The 24,349-nt window shown below is 36.7% G+C and overlaps 4 protein-coding genes across 5 annotated transcripts; 3 read left to right on the forward strand and 1 right to left on the reverse strand.

The window, feature by feature from the left end:
- Positions 1-406: 406 nt before the first annotated feature.
- Positions 407-1,653, forward strand: LOC133319778 (uncharacterized). Its single transcript, XM_061525357.1, has 4 exons — positions 407-709; positions 776-947; positions 1,149-1,280; positions 1,365-1,653. The coding sequence occupies exons 1-4, from the start codon at positions 597-599 to the stop codon at positions 1,599-1,601; spliced, it is 654 nt and encodes a 217-aa protein (XP_061381341.1). The 5' UTR covers positions 407-596; the 3' UTR covers positions 1,602-1,653.
- Positions 1,654-4,879: 3,226 nt separating this feature from the next.
- LOC116768728 (uncharacterized protein CG5902) lies at positions 4,880-9,968 on the reverse strand. Its single transcript, XM_032659530.2, has 4 exons — positions 9,660-9,968; positions 9,079-9,164; positions 8,024-8,254; positions 4,880-7,898 (listed from the first exon to the last, which is right to left on the reverse strand). Exons 1-4 carry the CDS (start codon positions 9,851-9,853, stop codon positions 7,744-7,746), a joined length of 666 nt encoding a protein of 221 aa, XP_032515421.1. The 5' UTR covers positions 9,854-9,968; the 3' UTR covers positions 4,880-7,743.
- A 277-nt stretch (positions 9,969-10,245) lies between these two features.
- Positions 10,246-11,506, forward strand: LOC133319548 (remodeling and spacing factor 1-like). Its single transcript, XM_061524496.1, has 3 exons — positions 10,246-10,617; positions 10,689-10,876; positions 11,306-11,506. Exons 1-3 carry the CDS (start codon positions 10,473-10,475, stop codon positions 11,504-11,506), a joined length of 534 nt encoding a protein of 177 aa, XP_061380480.1. The 5' UTR covers positions 10,246-10,472.
- Positions 11,507-12,120: 614 nt separating this feature from the next.
- LOC116768543 (remodeling and spacing factor 1) lies at positions 12,121-24,330 on the forward strand. 2 transcript variants are annotated; one of them, XM_032659283.2, is made up of 22 exons: positions 12,121-12,240; positions 12,317-13,692; positions 13,936-14,006; positions 14,355-14,548; positions 14,813-14,984; positions 15,200-15,298; positions 15,718-15,875; positions 16,410-16,581; positions 16,849-16,982; positions 17,371-17,502; positions 18,455-18,576; positions 18,977-19,065; positions 19,397-19,496; positions 19,699-19,885; positions 20,234-20,441; positions 20,861-20,921; positions 21,099-21,193; positions 21,269-21,312; positions 21,384-21,668; positions 21,759-21,837; positions 22,141-22,234; positions 22,339-24,330. In XM_032659283.2, exons 1-22 carry the CDS (start codon positions 12,130-12,132, stop codon positions 24,050-24,052), a joined length of 5,697 nt encoding a protein of 1,898 aa, XP_032515174.2. In that variant the 5' UTR covers positions 12,121-12,129; the 3' UTR covers positions 24,053-24,330. The 2 variants fall into 2 exon arrangements, with proteins under 2 accessions (XP_032515174.2, XP_061381327.1); XM_061525343.1 differs by having other exon boundaries at positions 12,121-12,234.
- The last annotated feature ends 19 nt before the right edge of the window (positions 24,331-24,349 follow it).

Below are 24,349 nucleotides of genomic sequence, written 5' to 3' on the forward strand. Positions count from 1 at the left end.
AAAATATTTATTAACACAAATAAAAAAGCCAAATAACAAGATAAGCGTCGACAAATGTAAATTAATAAAATTACTTATAAAAGTATACTTATTGTTATTTAAACAATTTATAAAATATTTTTATATATATTTTATTATTCATATTCAAATCAGAATTGTTTGATTCAATTATTGTTTTTTTATTTTATTTTAAATTTTTAATAAATCGTTACGGACACAATATTCGTTTACTAAAGATTTCGGTTACTAAAACCTTTTCTGGAATAAAGATTGTCACCTAACAATTTTCTTACAACTCTAAATTGTTAAATACTGACAATTTTGTGTACGGACTAAATATTTTTTTATTTAATATAAGGTATTTTTTTATTAAAAAATCTACACTAACCGAGCAACACTAGTTAAATTTTGAATAACTTCAAAAATGATAAATCAAATGGAATCAGAAAATTGCGTTGGGTAAAATTATAGCTATTTTTCAATGAAATTGTGAAATCTGTATAATACTCAATATAAAATAAAGTCATTTTGAAATACTAATCTAAATGATTATGATTTAGCAAAAGCTATTTATGTAAACATCACATATAACTATCATGGCTTTCGTAAAAAGTGGAAAGATACCTAAAGATGCTGTACAAATAGATGAGATAGAAGCGGCTACTTATATGTGGGATATAGTTACTAAATGGAACAACAAATCTGACACGTATGTGCAATTTAAGCTTTCGATTTGGTTGTGAAGTTGAGGTTATATTTACATAATTCTTTTTAGGTGGGCTTTGAGGTTTGGTGCGTTAGCTTTAGGAGCAATCAATTCTATAACCGGTATTACGATAAACAGGCATTATAGATGGAAATTCAGGTTAGGAGATTATGGGTTCTTTTCATCTGCTATACCTATTGTGGTGATGCCTGGAATTCTTACCATTGTGTTCCATAAATATGTAAGTAATATTTAAAAATCTTTAAAATTTTACAATTAATTAACTATTTCCAAGTTCTTTTATGTTATTCCCTTATTTAAGTGTGAATACATGATATATCTCAGACAAATATATCAATATAGTTCAGTAAACTTGCAAGTTAGCATCTATTGGTAAAAATATTTTTTTCTAACAAACATTTATTTTATTATATATTCTTAGCTAGTAACGACGGATATATTATTAAGTGAAAGAAGAAATTGTCCCATTTGTTACGAGCTAAAGTCAGCAGCCATACAAGTCACATTTGGTATATTCTATCCAATGGTATTAGCACCTACATCAGCTCTAATGGTAAATTACTTATTATTATATATTATATGCCCTTCCCTTTATTTTAAGCTTTAAAAATACTTTTATTCATTAAATTAATTCCAGTTCGCCAACAGATACTCAACATATAGAACTCCGCAATTATCTGAAGGTCCAAAGGTAATGTTTAATTTCTTAAGGAAACATACCACAAAGTCATTAACGGGACCTTTAGCATATCTTGCCGTGATCCAACTAGCTGCCTCCGCTACAGTCACATACTATGAAATGAAAAACAACTCTTCTCTCAAAAGTAAACTAAGAGCAATCGAACAGAAGTTAGATGAGGAATTATATCAGTGAAATATTATTGATATATTGTAAATATTTATTAAAGTAGTTGTGTTATTAATGTTATTTGATTTATATATGCTTTCTTACCTCAATGTTGAACAAGTTATTACTTAACTATTCATGAATACTATGAATATTTGCATTATGGTTATTGTTTCCGTTTTATACTATTAAGGTAATGTGCAAGGTATTGAATAAAACGCAGTGATAACCTATAAGTTTATAATTAATCTTTATAAATTACAAAAACCGACAACAAACTAATGCACACAACTCACCAGAGGAAGTACATTTCTAAGTTTGAACACATGCAACACTTATCACTAGCTGATAGGCTGACAAATAACGTATTGTAAACGCATTGCAGAACTTCAATCACAAAAACTAGATTTTCGTCTCAGAAGGGCATGTAATACAAAATATATTAAGACAACACTAACATCTCAAAGTTTCTATTCGAATTTTAAATTAACGTCATGATGTTTTTACAATCACTTTTGTCAATAAAAATATTTCGTTATTAACAAATACTTGTTACGGCTTAAATATTTTACAGAATTTGTTAATATTGATATATTACAAATAAAATTTCATATTGCGTATTATAAAGACTTATTTCAGTTATTTTGACTGGATAAATCTAGTTTTTGGTGATCAAAATATTCTGAAAATAAAAACCAACAATTACGTATCACTAGAATCGCAATATTAACCAATAGCATCCCACGATTAATGGACTCCGTGTTTTCTATTGGTTTATTTCTTAATATCACAATGTTGGTGTCATCTACATAGTGATTCTGATTGCACCGGACGTTTTGAACCTTAATATTAGTACCATATGATATAATTAAAAAGTTACACTACTCTAGCTTAAACTATTGTTTTACTAAGTTCTCCCCTCTTAAATTATTATGATTCTTTATTAGCCAGTGTTAGTATTCTATTTGTTAAGTATATTTAGTTTCGAGGTCTAGCATTCAATTATAACAACTTAACTTTTGGCAGAAATTTATTTTGTTGTCACACAAATTGATCGTAGCCTTTAACGAAGTCTGTTAAAAAAAATAGACTGCCACTTAAAATCTACAAAAAAATATCTTAATTACATTTTTTTTACATTTTCTGCCATGTTATATTTTTTTTATAAATTTTAATTTTTTTATGTTATTCGCACTTAATAAGCAATGTAATGGGGGTCACCATACAAGTAAATTTATTTTGCGTCCAAGAAGAAGTCCTCGTAAACACTGACTGTAGTTGACGTCCTTGTTAATTGCGTTACTATAAAATAGTATTTCAATACCTTTAACCATTCACCGACAAAAGGGATCTTAATTTATAAAAGCTAGATTTTTTACTACGAATATGAGCATCAGGTATACGTACTGCAAATGGAAAGTTGTAGAATATATTGAGTTTGACGAGGCAATCCGTTCTTTAGTTTAATTTTTGGAATCAATTGAATCAAATCCTATTTTTTAACGGGAAGGTAGTGTACCACATAGCCAATTGAGGCCGTTTTGTTAGAGTGAATACGATGTCTTGATTTTTTTTTAATCTTATTTTAAAAATGGACCTCCACGTGTTGTTTATTGTTTTAGACGTGCAAACACTGCAACAAAAGTCAATAAGACAATATGTAGTGACTGGTGACCCTCGGTACGTTAATTCCAACCTAAGTACACAAAATAATGCGTTTTTCACCGTCGTATATCGTAAAATGTAAATTTCATACATATACCTAAAAATAAAAACAATGACCTTTATTAAATATTTTAACTTTTGAGATATTTTTACGGTTTATTTTTAAGGATTGTCTTCTCAAATATATTTCTAAGATATTTCCGTTTCCCATTTACATGAGAATAAAAAAGTTAATACTGTAGTTATTTTTAAACTTCCTTATAAATTTTATAATATGTACTATGTATTTGTGAATAGTTTACATATCAGTGTAAATTATAACGTTATTTACAAATTATAGAAATGAAATGTATTTAAATGTTAGACTTACTTTCTCTCTCTAGTAAATGGGAATCTTCAAAATGGCGACATATTTATTTGTATCACAATAATTTCACATCCATTTTCATTATAAAATTCAACTTCCAGACATATTTTGGACAAATTAAACATACAGTTCTTATTGTTTTAATAATTCGGCGTTTATCAACTGATTATTACACCATTGTTACAACAGTTGAGTTGAGTCAAAATTATGATCTAAGTGAACACACCGATTATACGAGTACATATATTAAATGTAGACATTAAACATTAATATGTGCCCTCCATACATATATTCGCGAAGGTTTCGAGTTGAGTCTGTAGCCTTATTTTTGCTATAAAAAACTCAACACTCATAAACGTTTTTCAACTATACGGTATACGTAAGTTTGGTTTCAAATATTTGGCGGTAGAATCCAAATACAGCATGTGTATTTAAGAAATATTGCAGATGAGTAAGCACTTTAAAACATTTCGTTGTATAAACTTGATATATTTAAATGATACAATACATTTAATGTCCAATGTATGAATGCTAAATTATATTGTTGCGTGTGTGTATCGTCGGGGATAGTGCAAATCCGCGTAACTATTGGATAATTCCGCGGACTTGACAAATGTATCTAGACAATTTTCAATTTCGCGGGCTTACCAAGTAAGATCCCGATTGGCAGCCTTCTCGCTGGCGTGCTTTAGTTCGACCAATAGCAAGCGAGTATTCGCCCGAAAACAATACTGCGTATCTACAGCCGCCAATTGACAATACCGCGTATGTCATCAGGCACCATTGAGAGCGTATTTTGTGGTTTATTTTTGTTGTTAAACTCAGTGTTTACGTTGAAAATATTAATTACAACATGAGGTAAGTATTGTTTTAGTATTTTCTCCGTGAAATTTCAGTATTGAGCATCATTTAAATACATTTTAACTTCATTTACTTGTCCTAAGCTATTTTTCTTTGCAAAAATAACTAATTATTATAAAGTAAACGTGTCTAAGCTGTTAAGTCTTATAAACACTTTAACCATTGAAGCAGATAACCGAATTATGTTAATCAATTATGGTTTTGTCTATTTTTACACATGTTATGTAGTTGCGCGGTTTTGCTGTCCTATAAGTAATCTTATTTTAATGAACAGTAAAACCGCGTAAGTTACTGATATATTTGATTAAATGTTTTTTTAAGCAGTAAAATGGCAAATGAGTTATTTAGCAAAGACAAAACAGTTCAGGTCACAATATTAATCGATTTAAAGAAAACCCGCGAAAAATTATTTTGCTTAGTCAATCGGCAACTGATGAAAATACCAAAGAATTCTTGTTAATTCGGAAAACCAAGAAGAGCTTCCTAAAGAAACTGAAACTTTAGCTTATTGTGACACAACTTTTAGTGCTTCCTGCTTAGAAAATCTGCTGGAAATTAATGATCACGACAATGTTTCTGGCCTGACTGTGACTTCTACTAATAATTTGGTATCTAATGTTTCTAAAGAGGATGCATGCACTTCAGTGCATAAACCATTGATTTCAATCAATAATGAACTAAGTGAATTAAGCAGAGCAAGCAGACGTAATGTCTACCAAAAGGTTGAGAAACAAGACGTTAAGAATGCTGGGTCAAGAATAAGTATGTTTTAAAAAGACGGGAGATGAAAAATTTTCACAAGTCTCTATCAAACCAACTTGGGCAGTCTTGTACTTCAAGTAAATGTTTAAGGAGCAAAGTATTTCACTGCTTTAAATTTACAGAAAAGGTACGATTAAATATTTTTAAAGAATTTTGGAAGCTAGCCTGGATAGCGAAGAAAATGTTTGTTTCATCTATAGTAGATACAAAAACAACTACAAGGAAATCCACTAACAGGGTGCTACAAAAGTCTATTATTTAAAATTAAATAACCAAAAAATTAAAGTATGTTTAAATAAGTTGTTAGGAACATTGGAAATTAAGGAGTGGACAGTGAGGTACTGGATAGGAGAGCAACCAAATAAAGAATCGATGTTGCATTGCCTCAGTTGAAAGAGTTGGCACAAAATATTTTTGAGAGCCGTGCCCAAAAGATTTAAAAGCATCAACATACGTTTCCTTTTTTGTTGATTATTTGAAGAAGAAAGACGTAGAAACTTATAGAAGAAAGTCCTAAAAACGTCGTAATTTTCACTGATGGATGTACATCCCAAAACCGAAATGTTGTGTTTTCGAACGCTTTTCTGCAATTGGCAATGGAAAAAAACGTGATCATAACACAAACATTTTTAGAAAAAGGCCATACTCGAATGGAGGTGGATTCAGTTCACTCCGTAATTTAAAGAAAGTTAAAACATCGGAAAGCTAGAAGCTAGGCTGAATCCATCTACATATGCAGTAGATCATCTACATATGCAGTAGAACATCTACATATGCAGTAGAACATCTCCATATGCAGTAGAACATCTCCATATGCAGTAGAACATCTCCTTAGTAGTAACGGCTGACCACAATTTTTTCAAGGATTATAGCATTAAAAGTAATCTTATTTACGATACAATTCGCCCTGGAAGAGGGACTGGTGCAAAGTGCGTAGTCGACATGAGAGTTGCTAAGTACAATCCTAATGGTACTGTTGAATACAAACTGAATTACAATGACGAATTTCAGCCATTGCCACAAACGAAAAAAAAAGTTGCTCAAGTCATTCCTCCAACGCTCTTTACTGAGAAATTGCCGATCACAAAATCAAAGTATGAACATTTACACCAATTTAAATGTGTCCTACCCATAGATAGTCATGAATTGTATGACAACTTCCCATACGAGAGCAATTAACTTGCATAAAATGTTTATTTTTATATAGTTAGCTGAAAGAGCTCTTTTATCTCCACCAACGACTACAATTTAAATGTCGTGAGTAAACATATTTTTTATTAATTTTATAAAATATAAAACACATTTTATTCTTATTAGATGGCTTTAGCACCTGATATTGTTATTATAATTTCAATGTTTAAGAGTAATTTGCTTTTAAACAGACTGATATATAGTTTTGTTATATAGCAAATGAAGCTCTTACTTTTGTTTTGTTTTATACTTCGAAAAGATTTACACTTGTGATACCTATAGATACTATCCCCAAGGGGCCGTCCATTAATCACGTGAGGTTCGAAAGGGGGGGGGGGTATATATAAAATCACGAAATATCACAGAGGGGTGGGGGGGTTGTAATAATATATCACGTGTGTTTATTTTTTCGGGATACTGAACCGAAAAGCGGCGTTCGTCTTTTTGGCCTCACGCTAACTTGCCAGTCAGCCAGCCAGCACCTGCCAGCGTTGTATTGTATAGAAAAATACTTTGATTAATAAGTAAAAGTTTCCTTTGCACGAACAACGCTCAAAGGATTGTAAAGATCAGATTTTGTAAGTCGTTTTTCGCTTTGATTATTAAGTATTATTTATAACATTAATTACCTGTTTAATTTCAAAACCGCGCAACTTACTGTTAGGTTCCATTTTGATAAGATTGTGGTCAAATCAAATCCGCGTAAGTAGCGTGGCGGCTAAACTAATCATTGTAACGGATAATCTATAGTTAAAATACAAAGAAAACGTACTTTTTTTACTGTCTATGTAAAAATGAGACCGTTGGCCCTTAAAATAAGATATTAAAGAGTTTTTACCTGCCACAAAAAATTTTATCAAATGCAGATACGCGGCCTTTGTCTACGGTAGATTCGAGATTTTGCACTGTCCCCGACGGTATGTATATATTATCAATGCTTTCAATTGACGGTTTAATTTTTTAATTACTAATCTAAATCTAAGGCAGAAATAAGCGGTTTTCAAACAACAGAATATAACAGAAATAGAATACCCTCGTTACCAGTGTTTCAAAGATGTCACCATTACATCAGGAATGTTGTTGGCAGTGATCGACCGTACCTTACACCATATCCGTGAAACACTTGTCCCGGTCACTTTGAGCATAACTTTGACCCCTTGCACTATAAGTATGCCACTTGTAACTGACACTAGTATACTTAGAGACTATTTTATTAACACGTTCACTTGCACTCCGGTAGAGAGAGCCCGGCCTGGGGCAGCGAGGGAGCCCCAGTCGATAGCCCCAGGGGGAAAATCGGCCCCCGGGGGCTCCGGGCGGGCGCTAGCAGCGCTGCCCGATATAATCGCTGTACGAAGCGGACACCTCCTCCGATTGGTATTTAGTGAGCTTAATACTCCGCCGCATCTCGCTGGTTATAGCTGCTTTATAGCCGCCCTTCCGGAGAAGCGAGTCAATAGTTTGGATTTGGTCCCAACCTGGAAATAATTGCAGTATTGTTTTTTAACCGTAGATTTAAAATTGGACAGCGCTACATTATATCCAGATTAAACCGGATATAACCAAACATTAATAGTTAAATCAAGTATGGTTTATACAAGACCTTGCTCGGTGGCAACTTGAGGTAAGTAGGTTGCAGTTCGCTTGGATCCCCTTTCGCTGATAAACTCAATTCGGATGCCATGCTTGCCCAGCTTCCAGTCCAGGTAGTGCTCCGCCTCCTCGAAATGCTGAAGGATGGACACTGACACCGTCAGACGCGGAACTTCCTCGCGGGTTATCGGAGCAAAACGAGAATCTTTCAAAGCGCTGGTGATTGCATATTCTCGCAGACCTGAAATTATACAGCTTTTTTGTAGTATAAACTTTTTGTTTGGAGTAAATGAATAAAAACGTAGTGATGGGACTGTTATGAAATAGAATGTTAATGTTGTTTGTCACAGGCACTTAATACTAGTTTTTACCCGATCTTTGCTGTCATTTTCGGAGTTCTTGGTATACAAAGTAGTCTGTGTTCCAGCACTACATAGAATTTTATCCAAGAGTTGTGACGTAGTTTTTCACTGATTATATAAACAGAAATGCACACAGACACAAATTTACATTTTTACAATATAGTTACGGCAATCCAGAAGTATTCTTATTCATTTTATAGTTTTTTTTGGGAAACTATAAACATATTTTCTATGTGCCATATTCAGAAGTCCTTGGTATATTGTTATTTGTTATTTCAATATAAATTTGAAACAGAGTTAGTATGAAGACCTATCAGACTGAATGTAGTGGATCTTTCCTTTTTATTATTAAAATACTCAAATTAAATGACCCAGAAAGTGATGTCTTTGTACACTAAATATAAAACTGATTTATCACAAGTCACATTCATATAAGTAAAAATATTTATTTAAATCTTCACTCAAGTAATTACCTTTGTAAATAATTCTAATCTCATTTTCTTTAATACTGTAATGGCATTATGTTGCTGTCATTTTTAGTGTTTCATTAATAGTTTTAATAGTTAAATACTTATGTCAATCATTATTATTAACAAGATTATATACATATATATATTTTTTATATAAAATATGTTTATATAAAAAAATGTAAGTACATAAATAACCAAAACCTTGTTGATATTAGTGAGTCTTTAATACATACCTGAGTGTAGATGCATAGCATTAAAGGTCCCAATACATCCCCTAAGGCGATGCTCCTTTCCAATTTTCCACGTAACAAATAAGGGACTGTGAACATCAAAAATGTACAATGATAAATAACTTTAAAATGTTGTAATGAATTTATTATTTCACATATTATGAAGCAACCAGAAATACAAACTTTTAATGAGAACAAAGAAGCTTAGTTCTTGAGATATAAACTGTGGATAAAACTGTTGCAAAGTTTATTTTAGGTACAGTTATTTTAAGATGTGAACAGAGGATGTATTAACATCAATACAAACTGATCAACTCAGCTTATTTTCAAGCTGTATATAATAATTAATAAACACTACAAATATAACACAAAGAACACCATCAAGATAATTATTTTTATTACAAAGAACATCAATAAAAAAAAAGATGTGTATTTTTATGTTTATGGCAAAGGAATTCTTTTGTTATAAAGCAAATTTTTTCTGGTGTCAATTTATGTCAATAACATTATATTGACTCATTAATTATTTTTGTAATGTATGGAAAAAGGTTTAGATGTATATGCAAGATATTTAAACAACTTACTATGCATCGTTGGTAAAATTTGGCGTATGTGGTGGGTCCATACTGTGCAGCTGACAGTATAAGACATCGAAACAAAAGTAGCACATATCAGGTATTGCTACAGGCTCTTGATATCCATTTAGAGGACGTTCAACATGATTACTGTACGAATTATTCAGCTTCTGTTTTTTAGTTCCACAACATACTGAAGACATGATGGTTGGTACCAAGGTAAAATTATAACAATAAGAAATAAAGCAATCACACAAAGTATAAAATAAACTAAATTATAGTGCACACATACACACTCCTGAAGTGAACTTTTCTTGCTTTACTTCAAAATCAAATCTGACATATAAGATGTCAATTACAAGATACAGCAGATTGTATTTACATTATAATTTAGCATCGAGGTAATAATGAACAACAAATTTTGATATATTTAAAAATATAAGGTTAATACAATCATATGGAATTGAAATCAAATAAATGTTACAACTAATACGAAAAATACCACTATTTTCATTATCTCTTTGCATTTCAGGATTTTCTATCAATAGACAACTAACTATTACAATTTGTGTGTCATCTATATTTCATTCTTGCTTTGAAAAAAAAAACATTTGTCTATGTGGCGATGGCTGTCATTGAGTTTTATTTTATTATTTTAGATGAAAATAGGAAAAGAAGCTTACAGTGATTGTAGAATAATGATATTTTCGTGAAACATGTACATGTTTTGTAATAATCTAATAGGTGTAAGTGACATTATTAAGTACCGGTAGTGAGAATCACATAGCGATGTTAAGTAAAAAAGCTTAAAAATTGACGACGATGGCGTCTGATGGAGAAATTTCGTGTACGAATGATCCTAATTTCGCCGTTATTTACTCGTTCTTAAAAGTTTTTGGTAAACTGTATAGTTTAGAAGTGCCCACTATAGCCAAATTGCAAGAATCGATAGAAAACACACAGGAAGGTGCGCTCACAGTGTTAATTTGTCATCGAAAGTGTACACAATGTCGTGAAACATGTTGTTTGTTCTTTCAGTTTCGGATCCGTTAAAGGACTTACACTTGAGATTGTTACGACGCGCTCTAAAATCCGTACAGACAAATCGATGGGAAAGATCTCTTATAAAGTTCTGTCATCAGCAATCTTACCATCAAGAGGCATGGGAGTTAGAAAGGTTTTCTTACAAGAAAGCTAGCACACAAGTTAAATTACGAATATTGAAAGTAAGTACGTTATTTCGCTTCTGAGTCATTGAAACTGCTTAATCACTGATTTATACATAATTTATTCTAATAAGGATTTGTTTGTTAAGTCTCAATACTATTTTAATAGTGTAGACTTTTATTTAAACAATATTTAAATGACGATATTGTTATTTTAAAAAAAGTGTGTGTTTACAAGTTACAGCAAAAAAGTTAATGTCTAAAATTATCAGTCCCACTTGATATGTTATTTCTAGGTTCAAAAATATAGTTATATCTATGATATTTGCGTATACTCATTTAAATGAATCTGAGTTTTTTGGATTTTACTACTATGGACTATGTGTTTTTATTATGTTCTATCTACATAATCTTGATGTTTTGGTTCCTGTCTATTTACAAGTATTTGTTAATTTTTTATTATATATATCAATTTAATATTATTTTCAGCTCCTTCTAGAATATCAGTTTACATGTCATACAAAGTTCAAAAATGCCGTCAATGCAATATCATGTAAGGAGTTGAGGTTGGATCCTATCGGTAGGGATAGGAGCGGTTGTGTTTACTGGCTGCAAGTAGACCATGAGGCAAACTTGTGTCTGTACAAAGAAGATCAGGACGAAGAGACATGGCAAATGGTTGCAAGGTAGTAAAAAATTGCAAAAATTATACAAATGTATGGTCGGAATGACTGTTGAATTTTAATTAAAATTATTGTATACCATATAGTATCATATGTATTAATGGCCAGCATAAAATATATATGACAAAGAAAATTGACTAGTTTAGTGTTTTTATAGCAACATAAGGTATTGGTAACTTTATTTCGATACAAATAGCTGTGGGTATGCTCCATACTTTGTTACTTTATTCTGTTATCGCGGTGTTTTACATATTTATTACATCAAATTCCTGAAACTGCTGACTAGATGTATTGACATTAGGATTACTGTTTATTAATGTATTGAGAATGTGGTTGTTATTACTGACAAATTATTTCTATCGTGAATATGTTACAAATCAAATAGGAAATATATGATAAAAAAAAATATTCTGACAAACAGATTCAAACCTGTGACCTCGGGCGTATCACATTTGAATCATTTTGCCAAATGGCTATTGTGACTGTATGTTTATGTTTACCCGTAATTAAATTCCAGTATAAGCCTAACATAGTTTTAATGTTAGAAACTTAATTATATTAATATATTTTAATCTGACTATTGTTTGTTTTCATTTATTTATTTTATTCTATTGTAGTAATCGCGATGAAATGGTAAAGATTATATCTCAATTGAAGGGTGAAGAAGAAGTGATTGAATCGGCGGGCTCTAATCCCATTGTGGATTCTAGCGGAGATGCTCCAACTCAAACACAGGCTGAGGTTTGGTTATCATATAAGAAACTTCATTTATATTAAGTGATAAAGTCATAACATTAAAAAAAATATTAATTTTCAGCCTGAAAAACCATCAGTTGTTGAAGAAGACAATGAAGAAGAGTTCCTAAGTCCTGAATCTGAATCAGAACATGACAGTGATGATCAAAAAGATAACAAAAACGAAAAGAAAGATGAATCTGATGAAGTTAAAGATAATGTAAATGTAGAAAATGTAGAGAATAAGGACAATGTAAAAGACAGTAAAAGTAGTGATGAGGAAGTAGTGGAACATAAAATAGATGATGGAGAAAAAAATGATGAGAAGTCTGAATCTGAAACAGTATCCAAGGAAGAAGAGGTCGGAGAAGCTATAGAGGAACCGGTCATGGTTGTCACCGGAGAAGGAAACGGGGCTGAGTGCGAGAGCTCGTTCATTATATATGGTGAAGAAATCTCCGAGCCTGTCATGTATTTCTATGGTGATGGCTGGGGAGAAGAAAATGACACTGGCAACCCTGAAATAGAGGAACAGCATCATAGTGATGACAAAAGTGACGAAGAGAATCCTCCAGAAGAATGTAACGGGGAAAACTATAACCCATCTAACACAAACAAAAAAGCAAAAATAGGTAAATGTGTCAAATTAAAAAATAAATCGGTCGTCAACAAACGGTCGTTGAAGAAGCAACCGAATGACGTCATCGAGAACTCTAAATCCGATTGCAAGAAACATTGTATTCGCGATTTAGATAAGTCGAACGGATCTAATTCCAGCTCCGTCATCGACAACAATAGTATTAACGATAAGAGCACACTCGAAGGGGAAAAGAACGACACAGCGAACAGGAAAGTCAAGAGTAAAGTGAAAAAGGAACTATTGGCGAGCAAAGATAAGGAGAGCGGCGGCGAGGAGACGTTGAACTCGCCGCCAGCGTCTGATAATTGTCAGAACAGTAAAGTCAGTATTATTGAGAAAAGGAAAAGCAGTCTGTCTTCCGACCAAGACGACAACGTCGAGCAAGACAATAAGAGTTCAGATAAAGAGGTCAAAGAGGATGACCTGCCTCCGAAGAAGTTACGCCTAGAAACGACTCCAGATGAGACCGAGACGCAACCCAAAGAAACGACCAACAAAGACGACACGTCCAACGAGAATATAGAGAACGACACATCAAATACGAACGTGCAAGCCGAAAACACGCCCAGGAAGAAGATGAAAGCGAAAAAAGGCAAGTTCAAAGCCAAGAAGATTGTACAGAAACCTATAACGGAGTCCGGCGGGAACGACAGAGATTGTGATATTAAGAATGAGAGCAAAGCCGTCAAGCGAACTCTCGTGAACTCTAACGCTAGCGATAAGACGAACGAATCTCAGAGCGAGACGGAGGAAGACGAGCAGAGCACGAGCGGCAAGAGACTGAAGATTAAACCTAAGAAGATAAACACGACCACCAGGTACTGTGCTAGCACGTAGTGTCCTTACAGCCGGACACATTCAAATAGGAAACGCAGAAGAATTCATAGCGTCACCTCTGGTATATGCTGATGAGGGAACTTGAGTTCTATATGCCGAGGGTCGTGAACTCGAATCCCGCTCGTGTATGAATTATTCATTCTATATTTCCTATTTGAATACCGATAATTACACAATGCTTCTGAGCCTTAATTTCATTATGGTAACGGTTTTACTGCTTACAGGAAAAAAGTTGAGGCGAAGCATATGGCGAAAAGTTCCAGCGACTCAGAAGAAGAGACGCTGTCTAGTATAGGTGACGTATATTTATGTGACAGGAGCTTACACCTGGGACACTATCCGCCTGAAATTCAGGGGGGATTAAATATTTATACTCATATAATAGATATAATAACATGCGGACAGCGCCATCTATAGTGTGTGATGCGCGACTTAAAAATATGTACAACTTTCCGTATTGTGTTTGCAGGCAATTAAATGTACCTAGATGGAAGTTTTGAATAATTTTTAATCATATGTCACTATGATGTCTTATTAAAATCGGTTTAGCGCGAAACAGTAACGAACATTCACACAAAATTTCACATCTAAAATATTAGAATAATTGTACGTGTATATAAATCTCACAGTATCAAATAAACAGGGAAGAAATCGACGAAGAAAGTATTAAAGAAGAATCCGAAGGGTAAAGAAAAAGGCAGGACTTGCGACGACGACTGCGCGCCCGTGCGACAGTCGCGTCGCATCGCGCAGATGAAGATCAAGGAGGAGGCTGAGAGGAGGCACGCGGAGGAAGTGGCGCTCAGGGAGCTCAAGATGATACACAACAAGAGAGTGGTGGGTGGGACGGGGTCCAGGCTGATAACAAATATAAAGCTGTCATGAACGTGAAAGATACGCATACATTCTATCAGGAAACCCCCCAAGCAATCCTTTAAACAATACAAACTAACCATTACGGATAATACTTGGCTTAATTATGACGATTTAATAACAGAGTTTACGATAGTTTGAATGTTTATAAAAATTATCTTGTTTCGTTGGACGTTGTTCGTAGGCGGAGATTTAATACATCACGTATACATTTGATTTTTTTATTAGACGAAGGAGGATGAGGAGGAATGGCGGGCCAGCAGTCGGGATAGCTCCGAGTCGGAGTCCCGGCCTCGCGAGCCTCGGAGGGCGAAGGACGAGTGGCGCGAGGGGGACTCCTCCGCCGACCTGGACTCCGAGCCGGACTCCGAGCCGCTGTTCGAACACGACGAGCCCGACTGTGAGATACGCATACTTATATACATACAAGTATACACATATTTCTTGTTTCTTACTATCTCCGAAACGACACAATCGGTTTTGTGATGATTTTGACATGAGTTCTCTGCAAGATGTATTTTTTTTTTCTCATTAATAAACCTTCCTAGTAATATTCGCGTTACCCGTATATCGTCAATCAATGTAGTATCACTGTAGCATTAATAATTTTTCCAGTGGATTTCTCCAAGTCTGATCACGAGTTCTCACCGGAGTCGGATCTCGAAGACGGCGAGCCCTCTGAGCCCATCAAACGAGCCAGGACTCTACAAGAAAGTACGTTGGACAAACAAACAAATAACTTTTGATGATTTAGTGTCATTACTACAAATTTCTATAGTTTTATTACATAGCCATTCTCAGTTGATACTGACATGTACGAAGATTATAAATAAATAATTAAAAAGCTTTTAATATAGTGTTAGGATATTTGTTTGTTACCAGCACAGAGGTGGAGAAGCGTTTCGTTTAAAATAGTAACTCACAGGAAAAAAATATAAACGTAGTCTCAGGATCAGAGAGCGTTTTGGTGCTTTTAATAGTTATTGATATAAATCATTAGTTTCGCATGGGTCACGTAGTATCTATTCGACTTCAGATTCTATTAAAATTAGAAGTACTCGAAATATCGGATAAAATGAAGACAACTGTACTATTTAAATGTTATTTTTCTCATACAACATTGTTATCTTCAGACTCGTCCGAGGGTTCCTGTACCCGCTGCGGCAGTGGCGAGCAGCCTGAATGGATTCTGTTGTGTGATCGTTGTGACGGAGGCTACCACGCAAGTTGTCTCAAACCGGTGCTGCTCCTGGTGCCGGAGGGAGACTGGTTTTGTCCAGAATGTAGCCATGTAGGAAACATTCCTTAAGTAATATAAGAAAATGAAACTAATATGTTTCGGATCACTACGCGTATTTTATTAGTTTAAAAACTTCATACTCCCGACGTTTCGGTTACTTTGCAGCAACCGTTATCCCGGGCAGACGAGATATGAATGTAGCATGTATGACACCATTTTGATGAGTATGTAGGTTTTTTAAATAATAAAACACGCGTGGTGACCCGAAAAATATTAATTTCATTTAAATGAACACTCGCGAAGGTCTTAGATTTCATTAATTTAAGTAAATATCAAAAAAATATCAGTTATACCTTACGCTGGACGTGTTTCATATACATTAAACAAACAAATCATCGCTGCCAGTATAATATTCATAAATAGTTTATCACACGTCCCTACAAAAAATAATATATCCTAAAATTAATATTGCTTTATTTAGGTTTCAGAACAAAATTTATTAAAAGTGTAACTTACAGTGTTGCTAGCATCACGAAAACCATAATCTTTGAATTAAAATTAAATGGAAATGATTGTAAATTCCAGATGATGTTAATAACGGAATTGGAAAAAGAACTGGTTAAGTATGACGAGTTGCTCGCCGCTGTAGAAGAAGAGAGAGCGAGGAAGAAGTTGGAAGAGACGGAACAGTCCAGCGACCTGGAGAAGACATCCGACAGGGAGGACGATCACGACGATCAATCAGATTCGAACTCTGGTTAATAACTGTATTAATAAATATACCAATTAATTCTTTTACATATAAATATATGTATATATATATTTATCTATATTATAGCAAGATTCCTGCTTGGAGATGACGTTTTCATTTTATTTTCTTCTATCACACATAATAATCACCACCATATCTGAGATACTAACCAGAAAGCTTTTTACTATAATTTTAATCACTCAATATGGCAACACTAATTTTCTAGTTCTCGGAGTAGCGTGTGAAGTTTTAACTCGGTAATAATTTGTCCAGGATCAGGTTCAGACGTGTCTTGTAGTAGTGGCTGGTCGTCCCCGGGGGCTGTGTATCGTCTGCGAGCTCGTCGTCAGTTACCCGTCTCATACCGGGCGCAGGAATATGATAGACTCATCAGCTCCGCCATTAAGGTGATATATAAATTACGGATTTCTTAACTTTAACAATATTCAAAAGTAGCAGATACCCGCGATTTAGTCTGCGTAAAAATAAAACGAAAAAAACAAACAATGAAAAAACTTTTAAGGGCCCTTTGCGCTGCACCTCCTAAACCCGCGTGATAACACTTAATTTCGGACCCAGGATAAAAAGTAGCCTAAGTTACTCCTTATTACAATAGCCGCCTACCAATAAAAGTCCCTTCAAATTCGGTCCAGCTATTTCAGATTATCCGAACAACAGAAAAGAAAAGTAAAATGTTATTTAGTTATACTCAACGATTCCTTACATTTCGCTTTACCTCTTCGTATTATTAATATAATTTTAGCATAGCGATCAAATTTTTGATATATCTTTCAGGAAGAGTACGTGGAGCCGACTACTAGCGCAGGCAATCAGGGTCGAGGCAAGGATATCTCTACCATCATAGAGGCTGCCGAGGAAGAGAAGATGAAGGCTGAAAGAGAGCTCATTGAACAGGTACTTGTACAGGTACTATAGTAAGTGGACTCGTATGTACTAGATTCAGTAGAAAATTAGATTCGACATCTTCTATGAAAAATTGCTATCAATATTCAGCCCGTGGTCACGGTCGCTGCAAAGTAACCGAAACTTCGGGAGTGCGAGGTTTAAAATAATGAAGTAACTCGTAGTGACCGAAAATATTAGTTCCATTTAAATGAATACTCGCGAGAGTCTGAGATGAATACGAATTTGCGTTCAGTTTATATGAGCATATCGAAAATATTATATAAATGTAATCAGTTTAATTACTGAACTAAATTTCATTGCAAGTAAATTAGTAGACTGTTTACCCTGTTGGCCTCCGGCAACAAAATTAGTTAAAGAAGATTTTGACAGCGAAATTGATAAATGGTGATATTGATATCAGCTGCTCTGTCGAATATTATTCACTTTACCCAACTACCATTGACGGATGTAATGCGACATGCGATAGGGGGGTGACTAGAAATGACACGTAGAAATAAGTTTCGCTTTATACTAGTGATAATTAAATATTAGAAATAAATTTAACAAAATCAAAATAATCAATTTTGATGCTTAGTACTAAAATGTAAACTACCTTTATTAACCAAAAGTGTTTTACTGCGTTTCAAGGTCAGTGCTTAAGTTACAGGTTTATTATTTATCTTCCGTCACGAGTAGCTTATATTCAAACGAATCACTACTTACTAAGCAATTCCATTTTATTTTAACTAGTGTTTTAGTTCATTTAAATTATGTATTTCTTAATTTTTACGCTATAGATCTTATATATTATAGTTGAACCACCCTGTATATAACTCAACAGTTAAACAATTTTTGTATAGTTTATTAATTATACTAATCAATATTACACTAACCAAATTAATTATAGATTTTTTTTTAAAGATTCAATTAATATTTTATATGCAAACTAAATGTATGAAAAAATATATTCCAGGGGAAACCAGTGGACAACAAAAAGACTAAGAAGAAACAGAGGAGGAAGCCGAGGAAGCTGAACTCACTGGACGTACCCTCGGAAGACGACGACGAGACCGATGAAGACTTTAAAGATACCGGGTAAAACTATATCACACTATTATTATTACTACCACATATGCCCATCTAGTATTAAGATTCTCAGAATCAAGATTTACTGTTAGAGACTAAATCACTACCAGACTTATAAAAATTTACATGTGTAGTAAATAAAATTAAATTCAGTGAATAAAAATTCAAATAAAATATTTTAAATAGTATGTAATGCAACTGTACGCTGTATTATGTAGGGAGCGGTTCGAATCCTGCCCGTGTGTATTCATCCTTCTATATGTTTCTGAATTATAATTCTAGTGTTAGCTAGACATTGCTTATATTATAGGAATTCAGTGTTTAGAGATAAAATTTAACTCAAAGTAATATATTCAATAGGAAGTTGTAGCTTTGGTGTATATTAAATTAACCTGGACTTAACTCGTAGTATGGAATCATCTTCTGAAGAAATATCTTCGTCTGCTGAGCGCGACAGTTCGTCACATTCGTCGGACTCACTGCCTATACGACGGAAAGGTATGTGCAACCATTATATACATATATATATACATATCTATATATATGTATATATATATATATGTATGTATTGAGCTGAAAGAGATCTTCACTGTAATGTTGGAAAATAAATTTTAATCTATGCGCTGTAAAGTAGTGTTGCGGGCTAAGCTCTTAGACTATATAGTCTAAGAGTCTTAGACTGTATAGTCTAGTATATGTAAGATAAGTCTGAGCCCATCTATTTATGTTTATAGATATTTTGGTTGTGTGTTGATTGATTACAAAGTGAATATTAATTATATTAACTTCTGTTAGATATATATATTTATAATATTTTATTAATTTTCAGATCGAGCAAAACAATCAGAATCGTCTCCGGAAGTAAAGAAGAAGAAGAAAGGTGTGTTTGAAGACAGTTCCAGTGAATCCGGTGATAAGGAGATAAAAAAGTACTGACTTATTGTATATTATACACATGCTTATATTAATATAGCAGTCCAGCAATGTAAGAGCTCTTCTCCTAAATCCTTTATGGCCTATGAATTAAGTGCCTGGCACATGTCAATACAATTGTGTAATGATAATTTAGGGATAGGGTTTTTTTTAATTTGAAAAACCTTAGTTACTTATTCTATGATAATTTAATTCCAGACCGCCACGTCCCAAAGGCCACAGGTCAAAGAAGCGCCTCACCCAGTACGACTCCGAGGGTAACGTTATCAGAGCCAGGGTCACGTACGGCTCCCCCGGAACCAGAGACAATGACTGGTCACCGAAACACAGAACCAGACAGAAGAAAATCAACTATACGGAGATGCCCAATACAGAGTCAGAGGATGTGAGTTAGATGGTGTTAGCTTATGTGTGTGTGTGTGTGTACGTGCGTGTGTGTTTAAACAAAAATATAAATAAGATATTGGTGTCCCTTTGGAATAAAAAAAAAAAGTTTTTCCTATATCCATGGATGGTACATACACCAAATAACTCTACCGTCCCTTATATAATGATATAATTATTTTTATTTTGTAATTAATAATGGAAGTAATTATCACCTTCCAATTAGTTTTCAATAGAACTGAATCAAAACATTTTATAGCTGTTGTAAACAACAGCTTTCATAATTCTTGTACTTGCCAATTTAAATAATACATAGTACGTACATTATATGTGACATATCATGTTACAGGAGATGCATAAATCAAGCGGTAAACACATGCCGGATAGCTCCGACGAGTTTAAAATAGATTCGTCGGCAAGTTCCGACTCTGAGGCGGATACACGTGACCAGTCCGACGAGCGGGCGCGCGCCCTCTGCGACCTCGTCAATAAAACAGCCGTGGTCCCGCTGACCAAACTTCCCGATGACGTCACCAGCCTCAAGACAAACGAAGGAGGTTCATATACAGCCAATAATATTATTAGTATCTGTTATTATGTAAATGATAACATAATTTTTATAGTTCACAATACTGTATTTAAATGTAAAATTACCTCACATTAATATGTACATAGTATGTACCAAAGTAGTAAAATGATTTATGATTAGTATTCATAATTGATTCCTTTTAGAATAAATAAGAATGTTTCAAATAATTTTTAATTTTTTTTTTGTTCGTCTGTAAATTTCTGATATGTTAAATAATTACAAGAACTATATATTTCTGTGTCACCTACTTTGATGTTAGTCTGAGATGTTCCAGGTTACTTATAAACCTATGGTATAGTCAGAAAGTGTTGTCTATTAAATTCCCTCAATGCTTAACCGGTAGCGTCAAATATAATGTATCTGTGAAGTTCTATTTAATGTTGCCAGAGTGGTGTACGGAGAGTGTGACGTCACGGGGGCGGGGTCGAGGCCGTGGGCGTGGCAGCAGGTCCGGAACATACTCTTACTTAATACTTCTCAATTCCTTCATACTATTTCTTAATATTAATACATAGCTATAAATAAAACAAGTCTGCCACGTGGAAATTCAATAATATATCGAAAGACATTGGCACATTTTGTTGCCTACATATTAAATGTCACTCAATTATCTACTATTATCCAGAGGTCCTCGGGGTCGGGGTCGCGGAGGATCTACCGGCTGCTCTGCCCAGTCCACTGACGACGCTCTCTCAAAGCTTGTTGGTGTCAAAATCAAAGGTATATTTTATTATAGTTTTTCAATAAACTATCTGTTAATTATATATGTGCCATACTATCCTTATTTTTTTTCAGAATTAAGAACAGATGGCACCTCTGGCCCTCTGCGACCTAACCAAGTGAGTTGTATCAATTTAATTATGTTTTAGGTTTTTTTTGAAAGGTCAATTAACAGTAAACCTAATTTTAGACTGAACGTGATAAAAAAAGACAAGAAAGAGAGGCTAAACTGGCCGAGAAGGAAGCAAAGAAGATGGAAAGGATACAGAAGAAAGAAGAGAAAGAGAAACTAAAAGAGCAGAAAGCGAAGGAGAGGGAAGAGAAGAGATTGGCAAAGATAGCTTTACAGGAAAGTAAAAAGAATAAGAAAGAAAAGGACTTTATGCCCATATATGGTATGAGGCCACAGGAGTATAACAGTCCCATGCCGAGGCATCCTGAATATCAAGACAGATTCCCACCTCCAAGATTACAGGTACAGAGATTGGTTTTATAAGTAATTTACTGTTCACCTAAATTGGTCGATTGAGAAACCTAACAAGTAATCATTAAACTAACCTAACAGGTGCGTCCGGAGCTTCGAGGCATATCAGACGAGAGAGCTCTCCATCGCCCGGAGATACCTCACAACGTTATGAGAGAAGGTACAAAGTGACAAACAAACACTCGTATTCACTGAGATGTATAACTGTTCAAATAAATATAAAACTGTCTCTGTTTGTGATTTAAACGAGTCTATGTTCATAAATAGCATATATATAGACCTGTCTCTGTGGTGTACTTTTACTGTCTCATTTATACATACAATAAATAAGACGAATAGAGAGGAATAGAGAGTGAAATTTTTCATAAAGCAATTAGTATCACTTTCAATTTTGTTTTAACAATTTTATTGGGATAAGTCTGTGTGTATGTGATATACGTAACATAACTCGTGTTGTATACAGGAACCCTGTCGGTGGCGGGCTCCCCTCAGCCCTTCGCCCCCGCGCCCGAGGAGCCCTCCGTCATCACTCGCATGCCGCACGTCATCAACTACAGGTACGAGATGTATATCGTCTATATAATTTATATATAAAAATATTTAGAATTTGCCAGGGAAAACCGATTTAATAATTGATTGTTTATTCGTTTCCATATAACAGGGGCCAAATGATGTATCCGGGCGGCAACTCGTCGTACGGTCCGCGGGGTCAGCCCGTCCCCGTGTATCAAATGCACCCCGGCCTGCACGCCCGCCAGTACCCGCCGTACTTCCCTCATCTGCAGCCCATCAATTACCGTTCCTCTGGTCCACCCGCCTCGCCTCAGCCGAGACCTCATGGACCCCCAATGCACCCCCACGGGCCCCCAGGGCTCCCTCATGGGCCTCCGGGCCCCCCACACGGTCCACCGGGACCTCCCCACGGACCCGGCGGTCCTCCACACGGGCCCCCGGTATCGCTCCATGGCACGCCGCACGGGCCCCCGGGACCGTCTCACGGTCCGCCGGTGTCGTCCCCCCTCGTACAAGGTAGCCCCATGCCCCCTGGCCCATCCCCCGGATTGATGACGGGAGGGAGCATGCGTCCCGGCGCACCGTACACCGGACCTATACCCTTCCGTACCCCGCCGCCCGCGGCCCCGCCCGTGACTCCGCCCGCCCTGGAGCCCGAGAAGGAGCCACTCGTTACCATCAAAGCCGAGGTGAAGACGGAGCCCGAGTACTCCTCACCCCCGCCCTCGCCCGCTCACCGACCCTCACCCGAGCCGCCGAGGAACCACCCCAAAATCAAACACACGGAGAACAAGGATGGCCGGCCGCGGTTCCCGCTGGGACCGTACGCACCCCACTACGGACCCTACGGACCTTACGCTCCGGGCACGCCGGGCGACCCACAACCTCCGCCAGACGCTTTACTTAATTTACAGACGAGAATACACCATAACCCTATGCACCGCGCGCCGGTCAACGTCCGACAGTACATGTCCAACGAAGTGAAGCCCGGGGACCCTGGCGCCGCGCTGGCCCCAGGGGACAGGTTTCCTGACCGTCCCCCCGGGCCTCACGAGGTACCGCGACCGAGCTCCGTGGGAGGACCTCCCGACAGGCCCGTCCTGCACGACATGCTCCGAGCCCCCGGACCCGACAGAATCATGACACACGACCTATCGAGGGTCCCGGACAGACCCCTGCTGCACGACCTTCCGCGACCGCCGGGGCCCGACAGACACGCCGTGCACGACATGACGAGACCTCCCGGGCCTGAGCGATCAGCGATGCACGACATGCAGAGGTCGCCCGGACCCGACCGCCTCGTGATGCTCAACATGCACAGACCGCCCGTCCCGGATCGCCCGCTCATGCACGACATGCACCGCCCACCCGGTCCCGACCGCCAGCTCATGCACGACATGCACAGGTCGGCCGCGTCAGAGAGACTGTCGATGCACGACATGCACCGTCCGCCGGGACCGGGTCGGCCGGCCATGCACGAGTTGCCGAGACCCCCAGGCCAAGAACGGCCTCCTGGGCCCGACAGGCCACCCATGCACGACCTACCTCGACTCCCGGGACCCGAACGACCACCGATGCAGGTGCCGCCGCCGGAGCGCCTCATGGGCCACGAGATGTCCCCCCACTACCCGTACGTACGACCGCGAGCGCCGTACGCCGGAAGCGGGCGGCCGGAGCGGACCTGCCCGACGCCGCCCCCGGAGCGCGAGTCCCCCCCGGACGTCAAGCCGCCGACGAGAGGCCCTCCGGCGGCGTGCAGGCCTCTCGTCAAAGTTGAGTCGGAGGCCCGCGAGGAGGACGGCGTCTTCGGGGGCCTCGTCAGCTACTTCTCTAGCCAGCGCGAGGACGACATAGACGCCTAGTGCTCTAGGGGTCCACATGTAAATATCGTCATAGATAATTGTATTTATGCGGCCGGGGGCAGACCGCGGGCGCTCTGTACATTTGATGAAGGGGAGGCGCGGTCGGCGAGCTCCGGCGGCCGTTCTGGTCTCGAATAGAGCGATGTAATATTATTTGTTTGTTTACGTTAAGTGAGATTTATTTATACACGGAGCGATCGGTACTTACAGTATACTCTGAATACGAATTCTATTAAAGAACCCATTATTTCTTTTTGCAAAATAAATGTTTTCTCTTACACGTTGGTTTCATTATCT

The sequence above is a fragment of the Danaus plexippus genome, chromosome 4, assembly GCF_018135715.1.
Source record: "Danaus plexippus chromosome 4, MEX_DaPlex, whole genome shotgun sequence".
NCBI classification, from domain to species: domain Eukaryota; kingdom Metazoa; phylum Arthropoda; class Insecta; order Lepidoptera; family Nymphalidae; genus Danaus; species Danaus plexippus.

Excerpts from the sequence above, each read along its gene's own strand:
- LOC116768728 (XM_032659530.2), bottom strand. The coding sequence starts at position 9,853 with ATGTCTTCAGTATGTTGTGGAACTAAAAAACAGAAGCTGAATAATTCG. Across the intron at positions 9,165-9,659 it reads AATTTTACCAACGATGCATA|TCCCTTATTTGTTACGTGGA; the intron begins GTAAGTTGTTTA and ends TGATGTTCACAG. Across the intron at positions 7,899-8,023 it reads TCAAGTTGCCACCGAGCAAG|GTTGGGACCAAATCCAAACT; the intron begins GTCTTGTATAAA and ends AATTATTTCCAG.
- LOC133319548 (XM_061524496.1), top strand. The coding sequence starts at position 10,473 with ATGGCGTCTGATGGAGAAATTTCGTGTACGAATGATCCTAATTTCGCC. Across the intron at positions 10,618-10,688 it reads GATAGAAAACACACAGGAAG|TTTCGGATCCGTTAAAGGAC; the intron begins GTGCGCTCACAG and ends TTGTTCTTTCAG. Across the intron at positions 10,877-11,305 it reads TTAAATTACGAATATTGAAA|CTCCTTCTAGAATATCAGTT; the intron begins GTAAGTACGTTA and ends TATTATTTTCAG.
- LOC116768543 (XM_032659283.2), top strand. The coding sequence starts at position 12,130 with ATGGTAAAGATTATATCTCAATTGAAGGGTGAAGAAGAAGTGATTGAA. Across the intron at positions 19,066-19,396 it reads ACTGCCTATACGACGGAAAG|ATCGAGCAAAACAATCAGAA; the intron begins GTATGTGCAACC and ends ATTAATTTTCAG. Across the intron at positions 21,669-21,758 it reads TCCCACCTCCAAGATTACAG|GTGCGTCCGGAGCTTCGAGG; the intron begins GTACAGAGATTG and ends CTAACCTAACAG.
- LOC133319778 (XM_061525357.1), top strand. The coding sequence starts at position 597 with ATGGCTTTCGTAAAAAGTGGAAAGATACCTAAAGATGCTGTACAAATA. Across the intron at positions 710-775 it reads TGGAACAACAAATCTGACAC|GTGGGCTTTGAGGTTTGGTG; the intron begins GTATGTGCAATT and ends AATTCTTTTTAG. Across the intron at positions 1,281-1,364 it reads CACCTACATCAGCTCTAATG|TTCGCCAACAGATACTCAAC; the intron begins GTAAATTACTTA and ends AATTAATTCCAG.